At 34.6% G+C, this 23,431-nt stretch overlaps 3 protein-coding genes across 24 annotated transcripts; 2 read left to right on the top strand and 1 right to left on the bottom strand.

Moving 5' to 3' along the window:
- Window positions 1-483: 483 nt before the first annotated feature.
- On the bottom strand, window positions 484-11,700 carry Dark (Death-associated APAF1-related killer). 6 transcript variants are annotated; one of them, XM_089470477.1, is made up of 10 exons: window positions 11,305-11,700; window positions 6,408-6,533; window positions 4,738-5,798; window positions 4,555-4,675; window positions 4,293-4,483; window positions 3,743-4,231; window positions 1,999-3,655; window positions 1,807-1,926; window positions 1,603-1,749; window positions 484-1,540 (listed from the first exon to the last, which is right to left on the bottom strand). In XM_089470477.1, the coding sequence occupies exons 3-10, from the start codon at window positions 5,781-5,783 to the stop codon at window positions 815-817; spliced, it is 4,497 nt and encodes a 1,498-aa protein (XP_089326603.1). In that variant the 5' UTR covers window positions 5,784-5,798; window positions 6,408-6,533; window positions 11,305-11,700; the 3' UTR covers window positions 484-814. The 6 variants fall into 6 exon arrangements, with proteins under 6 accessions (XP_089326603.1, XP_089326604.1, XP_089326602.1 ...); XM_089470478.1 differs by having other exon boundaries at window positions 11,329-11,700; XM_089470476.1 differs by lacking the exon at window positions 6,408-6,533.
- Window positions 11,701-11,754: 54 nt separating this feature from the next.
- Window positions 11,755-14,750, top strand: Paip1 (Poly(A) binding protein interacting protein 1). Of its 6 annotated transcripts, none has more exons than XM_018010225.2 (4): window positions 11,755-11,895; window positions 12,003-12,103; window positions 12,363-13,219; window positions 13,290-14,750. In XM_018010225.2, the coding sequence occupies exons 3-4, from the start codon at window positions 12,389-12,391 to the stop codon at window positions 14,160-14,162; spliced, it is 1,704 nt and encodes a 567-aa protein (XP_017865714.1). In that variant the 5' UTR covers window positions 11,755-11,895; window positions 12,003-12,103; window positions 12,363-12,388; the 3' UTR covers window positions 14,163-14,750. The 6 variants fall into 6 exon arrangements, with proteins under 6 accessions (XP_017865714.1, XP_089326622.1, XP_089326620.1 ...); XM_089470494.1 differs by having other exon boundaries at window positions 11,800-11,920; XM_089470493.1 differs by having other exon boundaries at window positions 11,801-11,931.
- A 137-nt stretch (window positions 14,751-14,887) lies between these two features.
- Ehbp1 (Eps15 homology domain containing protein-binding protein 1) lies at window positions 14,888-23,051 on the top strand. 12 transcript variants are annotated; one of them, XM_089470483.1, is made up of 15 exons: window positions 14,888-15,105; window positions 15,608-15,670; window positions 15,844-16,108; window positions 18,027-18,234; window positions 18,340-18,521; window positions 18,596-18,795; window positions 19,048-19,843; window positions 19,913-20,115; window positions 20,176-20,579; window positions 20,770-20,865; window positions 20,988-21,338; window positions 21,395-22,139; window positions 22,506-22,602; window positions 22,661-22,849; window positions 22,905-23,051. In XM_089470483.1, exons 3-15 carry the CDS (start codon window positions 16,005-16,007, stop codon window positions 22,984-22,986), a joined length of 3,657 nt encoding a protein of 1,218 aa, XP_089326609.1. In that variant the 5' UTR covers window positions 14,888-15,105; window positions 15,608-15,670; window positions 15,844-16,004; the 3' UTR covers window positions 22,987-23,051. The 12 variants fall into 12 exon arrangements, with proteins under 12 accessions (XP_089326609.1, XP_089326610.1, XP_089326617.1 ...); XM_089470484.1 differs by lacking the exon at window positions 15,608-15,670 and having other exon boundaries at window positions 14,888-15,029; XM_089470491.1 differs by lacking the exon at window positions 15,608-15,670 and having other exon boundaries at window positions 20,991-21,338; window positions 21,395-21,515.
- Window positions 23,052-23,431: the final 380 nt, after the last annotated feature.

Raw genomic sequence — 23,431 nt, 5'->3', positions numbered from 1 at the left:
TTCCTTCGTCCATGCAAATGCATACATTCTAGTTATTCTAAGCGCATTGTACACTTCCTTATTTTCTAGATGGAGGAACTAATTGAGTTCCGCCTTTTTAAAAATCTAAAATGTTATTTGATTCTGTGGTTAGCTTTGAATTCTGCAAATGCTTCCCATAAAGAGGGTTAAATCTTCCGATTTTCTCTGGGCGATGTATTTTCGCATTCCTCATTAATCATGGTAATTTAAGTGCTAGTAATTTTCATTTTATATACTGGCGATGACAACACAGCGGAGATAACGACCATAAGGGGCATTTCAAATCTTTTATGAGCTAGAATTACCCAATTTTGCACGTGAGTTATTGTTTCGATCCCAGAAAAATCGATACAAAAGTCTGATTATAGTCAGATCTGATTATAGTCAAAGTACTCAGCCCTATCTTGCATTAATAATCTGTAGACCACTTTAATGAACTAATTATGTATTTTATAAAATATAATTTTATTTCTTTTTTAATATTTCCATATGTGTTTACAAATATGTACAACATTAAACAGTAATCTTATTTATAATCTTAGATATTTTGTTATAGTTTCAAAAAATATATACATATGTACATTTTAACCTAAGCATTATAATCACAGTAGCTTTGATTTTTAATTATAGAAAAGGCTACTTTCTATAATTAAAAAATTACAGCCTATTAGAATAATACATTCAACTATTAGTACATAAGCATATATAATAGTAATACATAATATAAAAATAATCCTATCATTGCGTATCGACATATGTTTTCTGTGCGCAAAAGTGTTGCGCACACTTGGCGTCAAATCACATTAGATGGATCGTATACTTGTGTATTTTTTTCAGATATAAAACAATTCGAATTCAAATTAGAATTTCCTACAACATCGATACCATTATTACCATCAGCGATACACGGTAAATGCATTACACCCTGATAACTACTAAACTCAAGATCAACATCACGTACTAATCCTGTACTCGAGAACTTTGGTTTATACTCACTTAAAAACTCCAATATCTTTAGGTGATAAAATACTCCTTCGTTATCTATAGCATAAAACTGAGTAAAATCAACATTAGCACAGAAAGACAACCCTTTGTTTCCTACAAATGTGATACACGCTAGCAATGCTGGAAACTTAGCGTGTCCCCTTTTCCCTCTCCAAGGATATGCTCTGTTTTGTTCAGCTTCCAGGTGCTTATTAATACTTTTTAAAGAATTTGACACAGTCAACGGTTCTTTGAGATCTTTAGGTACGCCTGACCATGGGGACGCATCGACTTCCTCGCGACCTTTTGGCAGAAACTGGGAGTGATGCAGATCCCGATTATATCGCCTGCTCCGACATTTGGCAGTCATTCGATTACTAAGAATATAGTTCACGTCCCAGAAACATAATCGTTCTGCGCAACTAACAAGAATCTGTTTGCATGGTGAGAAGAGCATCTTAATTGATTGACAGGGCTCATGTCCTTGTGATATGGTAAAAATAAATTCCAAACGATGGTTATCATATATATAAATCTGCATAAACCAAATTTTAATGTATTTCTGGTTAATTTGTGAGGATATTATTTTACTTTTACCTTAATTTGTCCATTTTTAAAGCCAATAGCAACTAATTTACCGTCATGTGTGACTGTCAATTCATTAATTATATCTTGACATTTTATATTTTCTTTGCAGAGAGATTTATAGTTTAACTTATGGCCTGTACTATTAACTTCACAAATCTATAAAGTTTTATTTTAGTTCTTTAAATTTTTTAATTTTAAGTATAGTCAATTTACCTTAACAGTGCGATTTATAAAGGCTAAGTAAAGTCGGTGTTCCTTCATATCAAATCCAACCAACCGATCATAAGGTCCATCAAAATGATGTCTCTGCTGAGGACTATACAAATCTATGCTCTATTACAGATATATTGGGAAATAAAAATGAAGTAATATATTTTAAGAATTTTAAAATTTCAAATAACTTACAATCACACCATTCTCTGTAAAAATAAGAAGAAAATGCTCGTTAAAAAGTCGAGCAGACATAGTATATTTCGAAAGCTTTATCGGCCAAGTTGATGATGACGCTGTATTCATCTCTAATTTTGATAAGTTGAAAATTAAAGTAGCGTAATTAGATGATGTTTTAGATGATGTAATTAAAATTGTTGAGTTAATCATATTTATATAATCAACTTGATTGGTTGAATACTCTTGCAGAAGCTTTTCGTTTTTGCTTATGTTAAAGATAACTCCATTACTATAACCAGCAAAAATATTATTATTTTTACAAATGCATAAAGCTGTTATATGACTATTTCGATCCATCAGAGGTGTTGTTATCATTGACCAGTGGGATTCACCGTCTTCTATTTGAATTTTGTGAATACGTGACCTGGAATCAACGGCTAATAGTGTATCATTATTATATTTTATCAAAAGCGGGCGAAGGTATACATTAGGCTCAAGATAGGATTTTAGATCAACCGTTGTGTTATTTGAATAACCACATTCTCTTTTAGCTTCATGAGCCCAAGTTATAGACTGATTTTCATTGGCTGGAATATTTTTTAAAGTATACAAATTTAATATACTTTTACCAGCTGCTCCGCATAAAATAATATATTTTAGTTTTGGGCTATTCAAATCATAGATATCCAAGCAAATAATATGTTCACTGACGTTGCTTCGCAGCACAGAATCAAAAACTTTCAAGTCATATACAATAAGACCTTGAACTGTTCCAAGAACTAAATATCGGCCGTCTTTGGATAATTTGCCGCATGTAATAGATACGGCATCCATATCAGTGAAATGCAGCGGGTTTTTAACTATAGTACTATTACTGTCAGAATGCTTGAATCGTAGTTGCCAAACCCGCGATTTAAATATTAGTAATAACATTGTGTAATCTTCATTTTTATCTATATAAGTTTCCATTGTGAGAGCTTCTTCGTTTCCGAAATCATGTTCTGTTTCTTTTGAGCCACGACGCAGGTCCCAGACTGTTAATTTACAATCAACTGTGCATAGCACATAAAATCGGTCCATTAATTTTGAAAAACATCGTAACTTTCGCTGTTGTGTTTTTAAAATTGGTGTATGCGATTGCCTGAATTTTTCTTCCTTGTTGTCCCAGTCGCATATGCAAATATCTCCGTTATTAAAAGCCACATGAAGTTGTATAAAGATATTTTCGTCTTCATCGTCTTTCTCTTCAAGAAAAAATGAACATATTTTTTGATCCGCTGACGAATTAGTCAAACGTTGAACGTCGTTATTAACAAACTTCACATTGCAAAATATTTTCGAGTGCTTGGCCACTTGGCCAAGCCGTAGCCTTGCAGAGCAATCGGTATTACGTCGACGAAGAAGGTGCTGCAGTGACCAAAGTTTTAAGCTTCCGTTGCTGTACAGCGTTAACAGATGTTTGTGCTTGTTGAATACACACATCTCCACTATGTCATACAAATCATTGTTATCGCTAAGCAAATAGGTCACGTCTCCATCTAATGAGACGTCTGTAAGTAACAGTTGTTGATTGCTTAATGCCATTAGACAATAGTCATCGTCCAGATATATTGCGTGTCGCACCTGATGTTTGCCCAAATTAATAATTTGTCGATGCGGATTGGATTGTCCACTTAAATATGAAATAATACATATCAAATAAAATTTAAATTTATATATATATATATACCAAACAAAAAAAAGTATATTATATAATTACCATTCAGTAAACCACACATAAGAAGGCAAGCGCTGTGCTTGGCGAAATGCTTCATCGTAGACTACTCCTACTTCAGTCATGAGTGCAATTTGTAATAGACAGCTGAACTCGGATCTTATTAACTTCTCTTCAGCATTAAGCAAAAAGGTTATCAACGCATTAAGGAGCAAGTCATAATATACATTATCATTATCTTTATAATCAGATGATTGACGCGCACACATGTATTGTTTCTCATTAATTATTTGCGCTTCGTATAGTCTAAGAACCTGCAAAGTAGGTAACACATAGCCCCGAGCACCCAATGGTGTACAATCATTTCGGATTTTTTGATCGAGGAAACGGAAGTCAAGATATACTTTCCGAAATAATGTCTCACGCTCTATATTATCATTGATTTTGCTGATGTGGTGACCAATGTGTTTATAAAAATAGCTGTCCAGATTTGGTATTAGTAATCCATTTGTTTCATCAAACACTTGAGGTATGCTAAATAAGTTAAGATTTGTTAAAATATTAAAGTAAAGTAAACTTGTTTTAAATGACTTACTTATAGTACTCAATAATTTTTCTATGGAGTACAGCCTCATTCACTATATGCATGCTCAGCTCAAAATAAATGCTAGGAAGGGTTATTGTCATACGTTTGTTGCTGTCTAAATGCTTTTTAATTAAGGAATACTTATATAATTTATTGACGATGGTTATCGGGTCATTACCTGGCCATACGATGCCCAAAAGCTATAAAGTCAATTTAATCAAATTGTATATCTAAATAACATAAGAAATCGTGGTTTTGTTGTACTACTTACGTATAGAGGTATATAAGCAGATTTAGGAAATATAAATAAATTTTTATACAGTTGCCTCTCATCGGAATTCAATACATTTAAGGTGGTTTCTATAATTGAAGTCAATTTTTCCGAGTTTCTCCTGTTCGAGATGTGTGAAATATAATATGCTTTATATAGTGAATATATAAACCATTTACTTACTGATCCCAGTTATCAATGGTGCAATGATCATCACGAATACTCCTTGCGATTGTGGTCAGTAGAAGAGGATTTGTTTTTTTTTCTTGTATAAGTGTTACCGTTAGCTTCTTAAGTGACTCGTATGTAATTTCAGGTAGGAATTTGGAAAAAAGAGACTCTATTTCAAAAGGACTAAGAGCATCTTTAAGTGTGACATGAGTCGTCGTTAAAGTCGACAAAAAATTTACTACGTTTTTCTGTCGCGTGGTCAGTAGTATTTTACATCCCAGATTAAATGCTTCCCACGTTTCTTTGTTCTGCACGTTACGTAAAACCAGAAGACAATTTTTGTATAGCTTACTCTTCAGCTTATCACTTAATTTAGACTTCAACCACTCAGTCTGTAACTGAATGCTGCCATCGCAATTCAGTTGTTGGTTGTGGTCAATTATGTAAAGAAACGATTGGAGTGCTTCCAAACGACTTTTTGGTGAGCAGCATGTTCTCACATCTAACCAAAATATGTTAAAATCCATTTTTTGTTGCACAACGTACGAAGAGCAAACGTCTAAAGCAAGCCACTGCTTGCCAGCCCCAAGATCTCCTTCCACTAAAACGTTTTTAGAAGGTCTTAGCTCGAGCAGAGCTTTCTGCAATTCCAAATACTGTTCAATTCTTAACACATTATATTTCGTGAACTTTTGGTTGTCGTTATACAACCGGTCGACTTTGGAAATATAATTTTTGGTATTCAAGCTGGGTTCTTTACACTCTTTCTGTATTGCAGATAGTAGGAACCCATAATTGGGTCCATGTGAATCTTTCAGCACTTCTTCGACAAATCTTTTAACAACATTCTTTCCTTGGTCTCGCAACGTCCAAAATAAACGATATGTTTGCAATGGATGTGACTCATTCACAATATTATCAACTTCCTCTTTTTTCAATATTGCCCGCAAAGCCTCCTCAATGTCCTTGCAATCAAAATCCTTTTTAAAATCTTCCAGGAATACTGGGATTATATCCTTGTAGCAATATTTCATTTCAGACATCTCGCAGATACTCATTTATGTCGAAAAATACTGAAAGGTGAACACATGTTTTCGTGAAAAAAAAAGTTTTATATTCTTCGAGAGGCATAATAATGTTTAAATATCCTCATCATTTGATAATCGAGTATACTAGGATATTATTACAGAAGGAGGCGTGACAAATCCCAAAAAGGATATATAATATACATACACTAATCGGAATAATAATGAAATCGTTTTGTGGCTATTGAAGTTGGCATTGCTTAGTACCGCTAAATGAAATAGCGAAAATTATGATCAAAACAAAGAATCTGTTTACCATTTACGTTCTCTTTCTGCTGCTAAGAATGCATGTAACCATAGAATTTTCGCGTCGCGTAAGTATTTTGACGACAGCTTTTTATACTCATTTACGAAAGTCTAAAGTGTTGAAATTTTAAGTTTTTCTCTTTGCCGCAACTTCTTAGTTTTTGTTTTGATTTCATTATCATCATATGAGATGTCTCTCATACCAAAAAAGCGCGAGTGAAAACCCATTATGTTTTATTTTCTATTCTTCTTTATTTTCGCAAAGAATGCGTGTACTTATTTTGAGTCATCAGATTAGCGCCCCCAAATGCAATTGTAACTAGGCAAGATAGTTTTGACAATTATACTCACCAAATTTTTTGTGAACCTCAAAGTATTCAATATATTTATAGTATGGGTAAAGAAACAGGTTTATCTTTGGTTGAAAATCAAAGATTGAGGCATACTTTGAATCTGGACTACGCTACCATAAAATTGCTGAAAAAACAGGAAAAAACAGAAAACTAATTGGCAATTTACCTACAAATAGGGGAAAAATATGGAAAAAACTATATAAGCGGCAACAATCAAGTGATTTCAGAAGGAAATATAAGAGCATTAGTTCGGGAAGCTTCGAATTCCCACGAATCGACCTCCAAGATTAGGGGTAAAATCGTTGTTAAGACGAGCTTATCAATGGACCAAAGAGTATTTAAGAAAGTTAATTACTTAAAGAGACAGAATTAACAAGTAAGAAAGCTCTAGTCGAGACTGCTCGACTACGAGATCCCCTGAACCCTTGGAGTGTTAGCTATTTCAATAATTTTTCGCGTCTTTCAGCTTACACAAGAAACACGTACTCACACACACACACGCACACACACACACACACACGCACGCACACACAGGCATGCATACACACACATACGCACACACACACACACACACACATACACATACGATTACTATGAGAACTTAATTGCTTAATAACTTTTTTTGTGGACGTATGGATACATGGATATGCGTGTAATTGCCAAAGCACAAGTCTCTAGTATTTGAAATACGCTTTTTACAAAAGTGATGGTGAGGGGGTGAATTTAAGTGTGGGGGGTAAATTTTAACAAAAACCGAAATTGTATAAATTGCATGTAAGCATACATTAAAAATTTGGAGACTCTAGCAATAAAGGTGTAGAAGATATAATCTTATAACTGGTTTTCGATAAGGGTTTTTATCGATAAAAAAAAGATCGGGATGAGTTATCGATTTTTAATGATAAACTTGATATGCGCGCTGTAATTACTGTAATTAATAATTAATAAAAAAAAATTTGAAGTCTCTAGCTCTTATATCTTCGGAAATCGACGCGTTCAAACATACGGACAGACGGACGGACAGGGCCAAATCAACTCAGCTCGTCACCCTGATCAAGAATATATATACTTTGTGGGGTGTGCCACGCCTCCTTCTGCCTGTTACATACATTTCAACAAAACCATTATACCCTGATTTCCCATTTTCAATGGGTTCAGGGTATAAAAAAAAGACACCAGTCGATATGCTGAGAAAAGAAATACGCATTAATTTTGCCCGGGCGAATATGACGTGGTCTACCCAATGGCAGCATGTTGGCTTTTCTGATGAGAAAAATTGAATTTGGAAGGAACTGATGGCTATAATTATCATTTCCATGCACTACGCATAGAAGAGCATTATTTGGAACGGTCGCCAAGCCGCTGCGGCGTTAGTGTAGGTAGCAATATCTTACTACAGCACTTGCAAGCTTAAATTTTTGACATCGCGCATGAACGCATAGGACTATAACACCGTGTTTAAAACTGCTGTTCCGCATTTTTATAACCTGTCTGAAAACCGGCATTAGATTTTCTAGCATGATAATGCTCCAATTCAGACCGCCCGATCCCTGAAGTCCTGGATTCAGGGCCAAAAAATTGATCTCATGGAGTGGCCACCATACTCACTCGACCTTAATATCATTGGAAACATTGGAAAGACAAAGTTAATTGAAGGTACTGAACACGCTTGGTCAACCATATCCTTGAATTATATTGAACGACTTTATAATTTCATTCCTAATCGAATTTTTGAAGTAATTAAAAAAAAAAAAACAAGTAAGAAAGCTCTAGCCGAGACTGCTCGACTACGAGATCCCCTGAACCCTTGGAGCAATAGCTTTTTCAATAATTTTTCGCGTCTTTCTACTTAAACAAGAAACACGCACACACACACATACACATGCACGCACGCACACGCAATTGACAACCAAATAATTTTTTTATTTAACTTTAATTTGTATTAAGTGTTGATAAATAATTAAAAATATAATAAAAGTTATAAATATCCAAGGGTAATTTAGCCGGACCCCAGGCCTTCATTGGCCGCAAACGTTAACCCTAGCAAGGCTGTAAAACGCACTGCAAATAAATTTCAATTGTCGTCAATTGTTGTATGTTTAAAAAGCATAATGGCCCATAAATCTTCTCGACACCATGCACAAAATATGACCATTGCAGGGAGAATCCTTCTATGGGATGCTGAAGAAATATTTTTCTGATTCCTCAAAACGCTACAATTTTGTTTTAATTTGGCGGCTAAGAATATAATCTGTGAAAGTGCTGTGTTAACGTTAAAATAAAGTTAGCGACAAATAGGAACAAGGACGTGTCGCTTAAGTCCAATCAAACTTAAAAGTCAAGATAACAGTTTTATGGGCAGATATAACTCCAGTATCAACAAGTAAGAGGGCTCTAGTCGAGACTGCTCGACTAGGAGATACCCTGAGCCCTCCAAGCTGATATTCTAATCATTCTGGACCTCTATCATGCACACATACATAACATGCACTTATAAGCACGTGCTCTGCTAACTGCGCAGTAAGCAGCGGCTGCGCTGGGCGCTGCAGTGTGGGCAACATTATAAGAATTTATTTGTTGAATAATTTCTTTTGTAGACATACAATCTTAATGAAACTTTCAGAGCGTAATCATATGGTTCCAAAGAACAAGTCTCTAGTACTTGAAATGCGTTTTTTACAAATTGGTGGAGAAGGGGGCGTGGTATCCAAAATCTGTAAATTGCAAAATTGTATCTATTAACTTTATATACAACGCTAATTTGAAGTCTCCAGGTCTAAAAGTGTTCAAATTAGGCTGAAAAAACAATGTCGATTTTTCGATTATTCTCGATAAAAAAGTTATCGGAAGAGTTATCGAAAAAATAAGATAAACTTGTACTGCCTATGGGATACACAAGTATGCATGCCAAATTTCAGCTGATTTCCCATTTTCAATGGGTTCAGGGTATAAAAATATATTTTTTACTCTTTCTGGTTAAAGCGTCCTCCGGGTATAGCGACGTAAAATCGACGGTCCCTTGAGTGTCGCTTTATCCGGATTCTACTGTACTAGGGACTTGTGCTTTGCCATATGCACGAATTCCAATGTCAGGATCACGATCTGAAGAAAGTCCATTTCGAAGAAAAGTTATTAATCAATTAAGTTCCCATAGTAAGCCCATGCGTGATTATGCCTGCGTGCTTACATATGTGTTTCTGTGATTGTGAGTGTTCATATTTCTTGTGTCGAAGAATTATTGAAATATCAGTTCCTCGACTACGGGGATCTCGTAGTCGAGCAGTCTCAACTAGAGCTTTCTTACTAGTTTTTCTTAATATTACATTCTTGTCAAAATACTTATGACAAGCCCTAACTTTCAATTTAATAAATATCTTTATCAGATATACATATATAACAAAAGAAAATTAATAAATAATTTTAAATAAAACCGTTAAATAGTTATGATCAATGTACGCGAGACTTTCCATCAAAATAATTATACCGACTAGTGTATGTGAGAATTTATACCTTTATTAAATATACAAAGATATGCTGAAAATCTGATTAAAATCGGTTAAGTAAAACGAATGGGATAAAGTAAAACCTCTGACTAATTCGCAATTAATTGTGATGTTTGCTTGATATGGATAAGCAACATTGTTGGACAGGGTCTTACTTAATAATGACTCACTTATGAACATACATTTGTACGTCAAGGACATCAATTTATACTCTTTATCTAAAACGGCTATTAATGTGGGTTTTGTTTGTCACAACAAATATACAATTAAATTACTTTGAAAAATCAGTGTATTTTTACGCGAGCCTTCAAATTGAAAGCTATACGCATATACATACATAAATAATGAGGTTTATTTTTTTAAACAGTTTTTCTTAAAAGCAATAAAATTCAATTTGGGAGAATTATTATTGAGTGCAGTGGAGTCAAGCTGAAAACATTATTAGCCAGAAAAAAACAAGTAAGAAAGGTCTAGTCGAGACTGCCCGACTACGAGATTCCCTGAACCCTTCGAGCAATAGCTGTTTCAATCATTTTTCGTGTCTTTCTGCTTACACAAGACACACACGCACACACACTATAGGAACCTAATTGTTCAATAACTTTTCTTGTGGATGTACTTTCTTCATGAAACTTTCAGATTATGATTATAACATGGATATGCATGTATTTGCCAATGCACAAGTCCCTAGTATTTGAAATACGCCTTTTAAAACTGTGAGGGTGAGGGGGTAAATTAGGGGTGGGGGGTAAATTTTCAGAAAAACCGAAATTGTATAAAATGCATATAAGTATACATACAAAATTTCGAGACTCTCGCTTTAAAGATGTAGGAGATATAAATTTATTACTGGTTTTCGATAATGTTTTTTATCGATAACAAAATAACGGGGCAATTAATCGATATTTAAAGCAAAACTCGATATACGCGTTGTATACACGGACCTAGAAAAAAATTTCGTGTTAAACTTACAAACCTTAATTGGGAAATTTTTAAGGAATATGAGCGTCATGACTCATGAAAGCGATCGGCGATTTTTTTTTTCTTAGAATGTTAATTAATGTATCAAATTATATTTTATGTACTACATTAAAAATGCATATGTATGTTAATGTCGCTACGCTAGTAGCAAATCGCTAGATTTGCTAGTGCTCACGATGATATGACTAACATTACTTTCGGTTTTGCTTAGTATTCAAAATATACCCTACTCATTCAATGGTCGATATAATTGTAACCTATTTATACAAAATCTATTTTGAAATCATGTCACAATAAATCAAATTTGCACATACATATTTATATTCATTTTTGGGATTTAATCAATATACTCTGCCTTATAATTTCAGATAGGGTACTTATGCTCAGTGTGTTGACTTGAATGATACGTACATATGCACTAGTATATTTACATACATTTGTATACTCAAATGTTGATTTGATGAATTCGATCGCAGTTTCTTGTGACTTTGACACTTAGAAATTTTGTTATTATATGTACAGATGATTTCCAATATTTTACTCATTTACACAAGATGCACAACCCAAAAACGCGAATGACTACGAAAATATGTATATTATTCCCTTAATTTAATGATATTTGTGGCAGGTTTTTAAGACTTTTTTTGCACACACAGATGCAGATCTCGTTACTGTCTCTATCAGCTTGTTATTTATGTTATTTTTTTTAATGATTTTTAAAGTGTGACCAAAGAAAAATGAAACCTTTGTGTTTGAAAAACTACTGACAAATTAAAAGGCAATTGCAATTTGCAATTTTTACAAGTTATAAAATTATTAGGAACTTTTTTTTTTTCAAAATATGTATAATTTGTTCCATGTATCGACCAAAAAAGAAAAAAAGGTTTATTTTTATATTTATCGATAAGTTTAAAAACATCAACTCTATGAAGCTGTCGGGCTGAAAACAAGGCTATCGCAATTAATTTCAACAGATTTCAGAAGAAGGAAAAAGCAAACCTAGTAAGAGTATTGGTGGTTGCAAATTGTATTTTAACTGTATGAATTTATATACATTATGGATTTCAAATATTAACCTAAGTTTTATATTTATATTTTACAAAAACTAGAGCACACCAGAAAGAAAAGTTTAATTGGCAGTAAAAGGTGACAACGCAAGCAAAACGAACAAAATTATCATCTACGTATACGTAAAAATTTAAAAGACAAGGTAGGCAATGAAAATTTGACATAGACGCTTAACAGAAATACTAGTCTAGTCATCGTTGATTTGTATTGGTGACAAGCATTGTGCGAAAAAAATTAAATTAAAAATAATTTTTAACGAGAAAAACAAAATGTCCGCTGCTTTGACTGAATTAGCGACACTCGACGTAACCGCAATGGAGCGTGAATGTGATTTGCATTTTTAATTTTTATAAGTGCTTAAATAAATTTAAATATGGTTTTACGCACATATATTTTTTCAGTTTTTGAGTCCGACGCCGCTACCGCAATGTCATGCCGTGCACCCTTTCAACCCGATGAGCAATACGAACAATTACGTCGACCGAATCTTGGACCAAGTGCAGCAATTCCCATCGCACCACAACTTGCTCCAACAATGCCTCTAGAGCAACATCTATTCAATGAGTTTACTCCTGTCGGTTATGCCCCAGCTGCTTTTACACCAGGCCCTCCTGTTATTTATGCAGCTCCTTCACAGGCACAAATTATGGGCGACGTAGCAAGTGGTTTTGGGCATTCCAAACTATCGGCCAGTGCAGCTGAATATATACCTAACCAATCGAATAACACTAACATGGGTAAGCGTGGACCGCCACCACAGACTTATCAACATCAATCGTCAGGGCCAACGCCTTACGCAGTACATCAGCAACATCGTTATTTGAATGGTCACAAGCAACAGCAGCAGCATCAACATCAACATCAGCAGCACAAAAATTATAACCACCATCCACAAAATCAGCAGTATAACAATGATATGCAAAAGCTGTCTAACTCGGTGCAGGCTCGTCTACATATTGGACAACTACCACCGCATAATGGTACAATGAGTAATTACTACCAACAGCAGCAGGTACAAACATTGCAACATCAACAGAACACACAAGAACCACAAACAAAATTTCAACGCCATGCACATTTAAATAATTCATTCCAACAAATTGCACAACAGCCGCCGCAACGACAGCAATATTTTCACCAGCCCCCACAACCGTCGACTTCGTCTGCTGCAGTTTCGAATTCGTCGGCCTCTTCTCATCCTGACATGGAAACCATTGCCTTGGAATATCTCGATACTGTAATACATTGCCTTAACCAGGTGAGCATTGAGTAAAACCATATGATCAATGCAATCCCGAATTTAATTTAAAATATTTATTTCTTATCAGAATCCAGGCCAATTCGATACAATCGCATCACGTTTCCTTACCATCTTTGAAGGAATGGAGAGTAATAATTATGTACTCTCTATCGCTATGGAAGATATATTTGAAAAGTCAATCGAGCAACCCAATTTTAGATACATGGGCGCCAAGTTGTATAACCTGTTGCATGTGCTCAATTCTAAACCGGATTCCTTATTTCATACTCTGCTTAAATTTAAGCTGGATTATCACCGGGCAGAACTAGACAAATATATGCAGTCGGTAGAGCAACAGCAAAAAGTTAGAGAGACGGCCCTGTTTCTCGCTGAATTGTACATGCAACTACGTGGAGACGACGACGCCCGTATCCAACTAATTGCCGTTAACATAGTATACTCGTTGAAAAAACTTTTAGCATACGAGAGTTCTGAAAATGTGCGCTGTATTTGCCAAACGCTGAAGTTGGCCGGTTACGATCTAAGTGCAGATTGCAAACAAGACATGCAATTTATTATTGCTTCGTTACAGGATATTGAATACAAGTCGCCTGGTAAATATGCTATGGTTGCAAATGTCATAGCCTTGCAGGAAAATAATTGGGGACGAAAAGTTTCAAATGCTCTTGGTGGAGATGATGATTCGGTTGCAAACCCACCAGAGCCACCACGTCTAAGCGATGAGCCTGTATTTTATGGCCCAGATGGGCGTGAACTTACAGCAGAAGAAACAGATTTTCTAGCTGCCGAAGATGATGATGCCACTGGCAGCGATGGCGACGAATTTGATGTAAGAGATAACGATTTGGATCTCGACCCTGAAATGGACGAAGAGTCTGAGCGCGCTTACAAGGAATTTTGTAAACAAGGAAAACAAATGCAGGCAAACAAGAAATCTTAGATTTTGTATGTGCGAAATCTGCGTGGTGTTAATTTGGCGTGACAGCAAGGTTACACTTTAAGTATACTCAAATATTAAGGGAGACGCCTGACAAATTATTGGTTGTATAGTTACTATTTTGTTATTTCAAACACTTTTTTATTTTAATTGGTTACAAATTATTTGTGATATATGACTTCCATTCATAGCACATATATATATATATATATATATATATATATATATATATATATATATATATATATATATATATATATATTTGAATGCAAAGATATGATAACGGCACAATTAAATGCAGATTTTAAACACCTTGCTATGTTATAGGTAAAAATTTAACAAAATTGATAAACATTTCATCTTCTGTCACGCCGGTGCATAACTCGCATTTTGAGACATACAAATGTATTCGCATGCCTACATACCCATACATACATGTGTAGATTCATAACTGCAGCACATTCAATTAAAAATGCATCCTCTTGATCATATAATTCTAAAAACAACAGCCACGCTTAATTTTTTAAAATTAATTTTAAATGTTATACAAAAATATATTTATAAATAAACATATGAATTGCGATACCAGTATGGGCAACCTTTACTTACTAAAAAGGTTTGGTTTTGAACTAGACGGATACGGGTGCTGTGGCGCTTTCAACCACTTTTAAAACTATCGATAATATTCGATGAATATCGGGTCAAATTTGCGTTTTATAACTCATTTATGCGTTCTCTTTATCTGTGTTCTGTTTGGGTCTAGAGAATTTCAAGTTTTAATAAATAATGTACAAAATATAAAAAGAAATAGCGTTTTATATAAAAGAAGTGCGGCGAAGTGGTTTCCTATATGACTCAATAGAACTGAAGGCATACAATTAAATTTGGCTCCAAACTTTGTGTGATGTCATTGTGGTGCTATATATTAAAGCACTCATGTATATATGTATGTATATATGTACACAGAATACTTACGTATTCGTACATATATATATATATATATATATATATATATATATGTAACATTTTATTAGTAACTTTCTATGAATACTGTGGGTATAATACAAAAATATCATCGTAAAATAAGAACCAAATAAGATTTTAGGCAAATATATATTTTTAGCTGCTTTTCATATTTTATAAATGTTTTTTTTTTTTTTTTTTTTTTTCAATAACAATCAACTGACATTTAAAGGTCAAAAATGTGCCAATGACTTTTATGCAAAAATATACACAAATACATGCATATGTAGACAAATGCATTCTAAAAAAATGCAAAATAATTGCATTGTTTTTATCGGTGTATGTATACATTTTCATATCTATATAATTACTCAGTCATTTTCAAAGGTATTTATATACATATACATATATACCCTTTTATGCTTATTTGGCATAAAGTATAGTATATATATTTATACCCTTTCTACTTGTATTATATAATATAGGCAGGCGTCTATTTCCAACAGTAAACAAAATGTAACATGTTTCGTGGGACACTGCTGAATTATGTAAGGTTGTTTTTGACTGTCATAGAAATGAAGTAGTTTCTCAGAATATATAATTTATGCTACATTTATTAATACTAATTTAAATTTAAATATGTAAGATAAAACTATAAACAACTTTAATAATTGTAATTTTAGGTTTGATGTATATTATAAATATTTGTATTATTTTACAGAATTGAATTTTGTGTTGGAAAAAAAGAAATATCCTTGGGATGGCAGTATAACTCATATAGTGTGTATTAAACGTGATTAGAGAAAATTATAACTTCGAATGTGAATTAAGCGTGTGCCTTAGCTTAAGAAACTATTTGATCTAAAAATATTTTGGATCATAATGGGCAGTGTTTGGAAACGTTTACAGAGAGTTAACAAACGTGCGGCAAAATTTCAGTTTACTGCTTCGTATCATGAACTTCGATTGGAAACCACGGCTAAGTGGTAAGCAAAATCATTTTACTAGTTATAGATTAATATTTTTCTAACGAAGCTTAAACCTGCATTGGCCTGGGCTTACTATGGAAACTTTATTGCTTAATAACTTTTCTTGTTGATGGACTATGGTCGTGATTATGTCATTTAAGTGCGTGTATGTGCCAAAGCAGAAGTTTCTAGTATTTGAAATACGCCTTTTACAAATATAAGGGTGAGGAAGTGGATATAGGGTGGGGGTATATTACATCAAAAATCGAAATTCTATAAAAATACATACGAGTCTATCGGGAGTAGTTATCAATATGCGCGTGATATACACGGACCTAGGAAAACAAATTTCAAGTCTCTAGCTCGTATATCTTCTAAGTTCGACGCGTTCATACATACGGACGGACGGACGAACAGGGATAAATCTACTCAGCTCGTCGCCCTGAAAAATAATATATATATTTTGTGGGGTCTGACGCGCCTCCTTCTGCTATTATACCCTGATTTCCCATTGAAAATGAGAATAAAATGATATTGAAAATCGTTTTATCGTTCTGAGCTTAAATAACCGTTGGTTAGTCGGGTAAGCATGTTCTTTTTCGCAATTCAAACTTTAATAACAGTTTGTTTCAAAACTATTTATATTTTTATACCATTGAAAATGGGAAATCAGGGTATAATGGTTTTGTTGAAATGTATGTAACAGGCAGAAGGAGGCGTAGCAGACCCCACAAAGTATATATATTCTTGATCAGGGCGACGAGCTGAGTTGATTTGGCCCTGTCCGTCTGTCTGTCCGTCTGTCCGTATGTATGAACGCGTCGATTTCAGAAGATATAAGAGCTAGAGACTTCAAGTTTATCATTAAAAATCGATAACTCATCCCGATCTTTTTTTATCGATAAAAAAAACCTTATCGAAAACCAGTTATAAAATTATATCTTCTACACCTTTATTGCTAGAGTCTCCAAATTTTTAAAGTATGCTTATATGCAATTTATACAATTTCGGTTTTTGTTAAAATTTACCCCCCACCCTTAAATTCACCCCCTCACCATCACTTTTGTAAAAAGCGTATTTCAAATACTAGAGACTTGTGCTTTGGCAATTACATGCATATCCATGTTATAATCATAATCTGAAAGTTTCATGAAGATCGTACGTCCACAAAAAAGTTATTAAGCAATTAAGTTCTCATAGTAAGCGCACACTGCCGCCCATGCGTGTTTATGCTTGTGTGTGTATATGTATGTAATTGTTTGTGTATGTGTGTGTGTGTGTGTGTGTATGTATGTGTGTGTATGTATGCCTGTGTGTGCGTGCGTGTTTGTGTGTGTGTGTTTGTGTGTGCGTGTTTCTTGTGTAAGCTGAAAGACGCGAAAAATTATTGAAATATGTAGCTATTACTCCAAGGGTTCAGGGGATCTCGTAGTCGAGTAGTCTCGACTAGAGCTTTCTTACTTCTTTTTTATCGAATAAGACCCCTATCGAAAACCAGCTATAAATTTATATCTCCTACACCTTTAGAGCTAGATTAAAGAGAATTTAGATTTTTGTTGATATTTACCCCCACCCCTATATCCTACCCCTCATCCACAGCTTTGCAACAGATTCAAATATTAGAGACTTGTGCTTTAGCACCTATACGTCTTTTAATGTTATGACTGCGATCTACAATTTTCGACAAGAAAAGTTATTAAACAATTAATTTCCCATAGTAAGACCATACTGCAGTCCATGCGTGTTTATGCGTGCATGCCTATGTGTGGCTGTGTGTGTGTTTCTTGTGTAAGCAGAAATTCGCGAATAATTATTGAAATATAAATTCTTAGAAGGGTTCAGGGGATTTCGTAGTCGAGTAGTCTCGACTAGAGCTTTCTTATATATTTTATCATAATACATACTATTAACGGTATTTTTAAATATGCTTTCGTAGGCGTCCTTCAAACATCTCGGTAGTTTGGACTCGCCGTTCGAGGCGTGTTGCTAGCTCACCATTACCATGGGAGCCAGATATGATGAGCCCCCTAATGGGAAACATTTCGTGGCCAGTTCCCGACAATCACGCTATATCAGTAACTTTATTCAAAGATCCTCGCACTCATGAACTTGAGGATAAAGACTGGACATTTGTAATCGAAGATGTGAGTAGATGTGAAGAAAGAATTTTATAGTTTTCCTTGCAGTTTATTGAACTCTCAAATTACATTTCAATAAGAGTACAGTTTTTAATCAATAATTTTTTATAGATTTCACTCCTGGGTAAAAAACGAGTATTGGCAAGTGCAAGCATAAATATGCGTAAATATGCCAGCATCGAGTCTACACAGCAGAGTTTTACATTAAGCCTCAAGCCAGTTTCTCGCAAAATTACATCCGCTGACTTGGAATTAACAATAAGCTGTGTGTTTTTGCGAGAGGGTAAAGCAACGTGAGTTATAAACACATTAATAAGAACTCGCGTTCAAATAGAAATTTATTGTTCTCTATTGTTTCTTTTTGCAGTGATGAGGATATGCAAAGCGTTGTATCATTTATGTCGGTTAATAACAACTGCGATGTCGCGCCACTGGATGACCTAGAGGATATTCCAGACTTAGAAACCTCTGGTGATATATCTGATAATTTATATGACTTCACCCAACAATTAGAGCAAATGACAACAAGCTTAAACGGTTGTACCGATGTACCAACACCGCTAAGTGGTATGGTTTATTTTGTATCGCTAAAATATTAAACATATTGTAGATAGAGCTAAGTTTTGGGTACTATCTTGCGATGATTTAACTTATAAACTATCGTATACTTGTAAATGAAATGCTTCAACAAGAAACCTCTTTTTAAATCATCGATATGATTTCTCTCTTAAAACGCTTGCTTGTTTAAACAAACGACCATAAGATGCCATTATAGAATTTGATTGTTTTGTGTATTTTTTTTTTTTTTTTTTTTTGTAGTTCCCTCGTTATCCGAAGACCCAACTCCTTTGGCAGAATCCCTTAACCATCTACACTTTGAAGTAGAAACGGATCGTGCAAATCATTTAGCTGTCGGATTACAGCCCCAGTTAATAGTTGATACTGATGAACCATTAAGTATTGCAGCTGCAGCTGAGGCACAGCTTATTACGCCTACTAAAGGCAAAGATAGTCATCAGTATACAACGGAAAATAATATCGTTTATAAACCGTTGGAATATAATCGAAACGAAAGTTTTCATGAATTGCTAACATCTACTCCTATTAAAGAAAAATCAAATACCACAGAAAAATTAAAGTATAAGAACGACTTAAATAAAGCTCTAACCCTTGACAAGCAAGATTGCAGTGCCGTGGATGTGCTAAAAGTCCAAGCTAATAATTCTTACAATGATCAATCAGCCGCTGACTTGAATATAACTCCAGTCAGCAGAAAGTCAACTGGGTCAGTGCAATCGATTGAAAACTCAACGAAGCCTATAGACGACGTAGCAATAATATCAATTGTTAAACGCCCGGAACTTCAGCCCTTGAATTTAAAGAAAAGCTATGACTCTACACCCGCTGTAAATAATTCTACGAAAATAAATAACTCCGATTTAAAACCATTACAAAAGATCGTGCTAAAGGATAACACCCCTGGACAAGATTTGTTAGAGTGGTGTAAAGAGGTAACCAAAGATTATCCAAATGTGAAAGTCACAAATTTAACTACTAGCTGGCGTAATGGAATGGCTTTCTGTGCAATCATTCATCATTTTATGCCGCACTTGATGTGAGTAGATATGTAGTTGACGTAAATAAAACATGTAATGTTAAATTTTTCAATTACTGTTGACATCAGAGATATGTCTAAGCTGACTGCCCATGACGTTGTTGGCAACTGTCGTGCAGCCTTTGATGCAGCAGAAACATTGGGAATACCACGTGTTATTGAGCCACGTGATATGGATTTACTCACAGTACCGGATAAATTAGCTGTCATGACATACTTGCACCAATTGAGGGCTCATTTTACTGGAAAGCAATTGCAAATTGAACAAATTGGTAAGTAATTTTTAACCGAAAATAAATTTTTTAATTCATCTGTAAATTCCCTATGTTCAGGTCCAACATCGGATGAGTCTAGCTATGTCATCGGCAACTATAAATCTGATAATTTATCGCAAAATCTTATCAATTTTTCTCATCTGAAGACACAGATTTTACACCAAAATTCGTTCGATGAAGATAACCTTTGTCAACAACAACAACAAATATCACCCTCCAGTAAAAAAGACGTGAAAAATATTATACTGACTAGTTCAAAGAGTATATTGGGTAAAGTTCTGTCTCCAACAAAAGATAAAAATGCAACCAACGCAATACAAACCACAAGTCAAAATAATAAATCAATATTAATTCGCCGCTCCCCTACGCCACCCCCTATTGATGACGATGTAAATGAGGAAATGGCAAAGCTTAGCAAGGAACCTATATTGCCTATGTCGCTCGATGCCAATGCAACAAGTGTAAGTAAATCCTTATCCCAGCGAAAGAGTTTCTAGTAATAGAAAGCTATGCAAATTGATTTTTAATAGAGTTTTAAGTTTTTTCGTTTCGTTATTTAATTAGCATCTTTTAATTTATATACAATTTTGCGGCTGCTTTGGCTTTGGCTTTTGCTACTGTTTTTTGTTTTGTTCGTATTTATTTTCGTAGCGCATTTTAATACGTCACAAAGAAATGAGCGAAAAAGCTAAATTGATGATGGAAAAATTAAAAATTAGTTATGACGAACGCCTCGATGCAAGTGATGTAAGTAATAATGGGCAAAATTGTATTACCGCTTTGCCTGTTTACATCGTTAATTATGAAAAAAAAAAAAAATAACTAAAATAAAATGTGTATTAATTGAATGATATTTATGATATTCAAAGCAGGAGGAACGCCAGCAGAGATTACGGGAACAAGCACGACGGCTTATTTTAGAAACGCGAAATAAGATAGCCGGACCTGTAAATAACGTTGCTGGCAGTCCTACATCCCCTACTAAGCTGAAGAGATTTAATTTTACTTCTGAGCTTACGATTTCACCTACTCCAAACGGCAGCAACTGCGGAGAATCTCACGTCGACGTTATTTCTAATCAAATAGCCTCTACTCGGGATAAGACCATAGAACATGCTATTCATATGAGTCCTAGTCATAGATTAAGTGATGGAACCCTTACTCCACTACAATCCTTTAACGCAGTGGTGGAGAGGATTTCACCAAAGCATGAAAGAAGAGTAAGTATTCTCTTAAAAGTAATGTATTATGTATTTCAATCAAGTTTATTTTGTAGAATGATAGACTAACCTATATTGAGTCTGAGCTGGAAGCATTGGAACGCGAGCAAGAGGCGATTGACCAAAAGGCTAGCAATCTAGAGGCCAAACTCCGTGCAGTCATGGGCGGTAATCCAAGTAATAATCGAAATGGTACAAATCCCTTCCTTAGATTAATACGCAATAGCATTGGTGGTGGTGATGTCATACGCATTAAGCTCCTTGACTCGGATGATGAAAGTTTATTTGGTAGTGGTATAAGTGGTGCTAGCAGTGATACTGATGAGAATAATGACGATGATGAGGTATATAGTGACACTTCCAGCACCTCTGGCAGGAATGATATGCATCACCCTGTAAATCAAGCTATATCAATGCAACCGATGCAGAAGATGCAAACACGGTCGCGGCCTCGTGCTCACTCTTGTTTTGTAAATGTAAATCTTAACTACCCACTAATACAGCCCACATATCAACACCAAATCGAAACAAATTACCATCATTGTCAGCATCATCAGCATGGCACGGGCCAAACTCCGCACCACGTTCATCACGTGGAATCTTATAGCCATTTACTATGTAATTCTGCCTCAGTTGCGACTTCCAAACAATCCTGTGATAAAGTACATGTCTTTAATGGGGAAGGTGACAATTCTCCAGTTGTAGCTGCCACTAGTCATGCTGCTTGTTGTCGACGAAGACGTAATGGCCACAAAAGGGGCCAGCAAAAACACCGACAGTCGCGTTCCCGCGGCTTTTGTGGTAATGTGGTATCTCTAACGACGAACATTAAGCTAACTGCTTTTGCCATGCCCGCAACAGCACGCAACGCCTGCCGCTCTCATATCTGTGTTAAATGTTTTTGCTTTTAACTATTCTGTCAAAGCGCTGCATTTGTTAAAAAATATTAACATAAACTTTGACATGCCTAATCAAATTTCCTTTCAAATTTGTACCATAACCACAAAGAGTATCACTAATCACAAGTAGCGCTCTACGACAGCTAGAATATACTGACACCGCAAAAATATTTCTTAAAAAAACGATTTCGTTACAATATTAAATATTATCACAGTTTTTTTATATGGAGACAAGTGGTATTTTAAACAATATTTTTCTTTTCCCCAGAAACTGAAGAGACGGAAGAACAATTACTTTCGCAGTGGTTCACGCTTGTGAACAAGAAAAATGCACTTCTTAGGAGGCAGATGCAGTTAAATATTCTGTAAGAAGTAATAAATTACACATCTAATTTAGAGATAATCATTTTTAATTTCCTGAAGTGAACAAGAAAAGGATCTTGAGCGTAAATTTACAATGCTTAATCAGGAACTCCGCGCTGCCCAGTCCGTGGAGGATTGGCGAAAAACAGAGGTACAACGAGAAAAGGAACGTCTATTGCTAGAAGAATTGGTGACGATTGTTGATAAAAGAGATCAACTAGTACAGCATTTGCATAACCAAGAAATAGCGTATGTATTTTTACTAAATATGTGTCTTGCGCTTCACATCATGTTTATCTTGTAGTATTGAGGACGACCAGGAAATAGCACGCGAGCTTGAACAAGTTGACATTAGCGGTGGAAAAGAAAAATGTATTATACAATAAAAACCGTTTGTGTGTTTTTTGACATAATTTAACATGATTGGAGATTAAACTTTAACATAAATATTTATCTTCATATTTAATTGATACTTATAAAATAAAGCAAAGATTCAATAGACCTTTCAATAAATCTTGCAGACTGGAAATACATAAAAAAGTAATAGTTTTTACATCAGAACGTCCGAAAGTAAATGTAAGCAAAATTAAAATTTATACAACTAAAAAAAAATGTTTACATCTAAATAACCATTTTTGAAACCATGAATAATTTAGTGCCATTCAGCTTACCCTTTCCATAACATTTTTGAATATAAAAATTAAAATAAAGTCATAACTGTACTGTAAAGTTTTTATACACTAATTTTATTTTAGCTTTTTTAAGTATTTATGCAATTATAATATATATTTTAAGAAAGAGCTTCAGCCTAAGAATAAGTATACACATTTT

Source organism: Drosophila arizonae, chromosome 5 (genome assembly GCF_054131065.1).
Source record: "Drosophila arizonae isolate 15081-1271.41 chromosome 5, UAZ_ARI_1.0, whole genome shotgun sequence".
Classification (NCBI taxonomy): Eukaryota; Metazoa; Arthropoda; class Insecta; order Diptera; family Drosophilidae; genus Drosophila; species Drosophila arizonae.
The sequence above is the reverse complement of the archived record's forward strand: the minus strand, read 5'-3'. Positions and strand labels throughout refer to the sequence as shown.

What these genes read in the sequence shown, in the direction of transcription:
- Ehbp1 (XM_089470484.1), top strand. Translation starts at nt 16,005, where the DNA reads ATGGGCAGTGTTTGGAAACGTTTACAGAGAGTTAACAAACGTGCGGCA. An exon ending in ATTGCAAATTGAACAAATTG is followed by an intron (nt 20,116 to 20,175) that starts GTAAGTAATTTT and finishes CCCTATGTTCAG; the next exon opens with GTCCAACATCGGATGAGTCT. An exon ending in CACCAAAGCATGAAAGAAGA is followed by an intron (nt 21,339 to 21,394) that starts GTAAGTATTCTC and finishes TTTATTTTGTAG; the next exon opens with AATGATAGACTAACCTATAT.
- Paip1 (XM_018010224.2), top strand. Translation starts at nt 12,231, where the DNA reads ATGTCCGCTGCTTTGACTGAATTAGCGACACTCGACGTAACCGCAATG. An exon ending in AACCGCAATGGAGCGTGAAT is followed by an intron (nt 12,289 to 12,362) that starts GTGATTTGCATT and finishes ATATTTTTTCAG; the next exon opens with TTTTTGAGTCCGACGCCGCT. An exon ending in TAATACATTGCCTTAACCAG is followed by an intron (nt 13,220 to 13,289) that starts GTGAGCATTGAG and finishes ATTTCTTATCAG; the next exon opens with AATCCAGGCCAATTCGATAC.
- Dark (XM_089470477.1), bottom strand. Translation starts at nt 5,783, where the DNA reads ATGAGTATCTGCGAGATGTCTGAAATGAAATATTGCTACAAGGATATA. An exon ending in AAAATTATTGAGTACTATAA is followed by an intron (nt 4,232 to 4,292) that starts GTAAGTCATTTA and finishes TAACTTATTTAG; the next exon opens with CATACCTCAAGTGTTTGATG. An exon ending in TTACAGAGAATGGTGTGATT is followed by an intron (nt 1,927 to 1,998) that starts GTAAGTTATTTG and finishes TATCTGTAATAG; the next exon opens with AGCATAGATTTGTATAGTCC.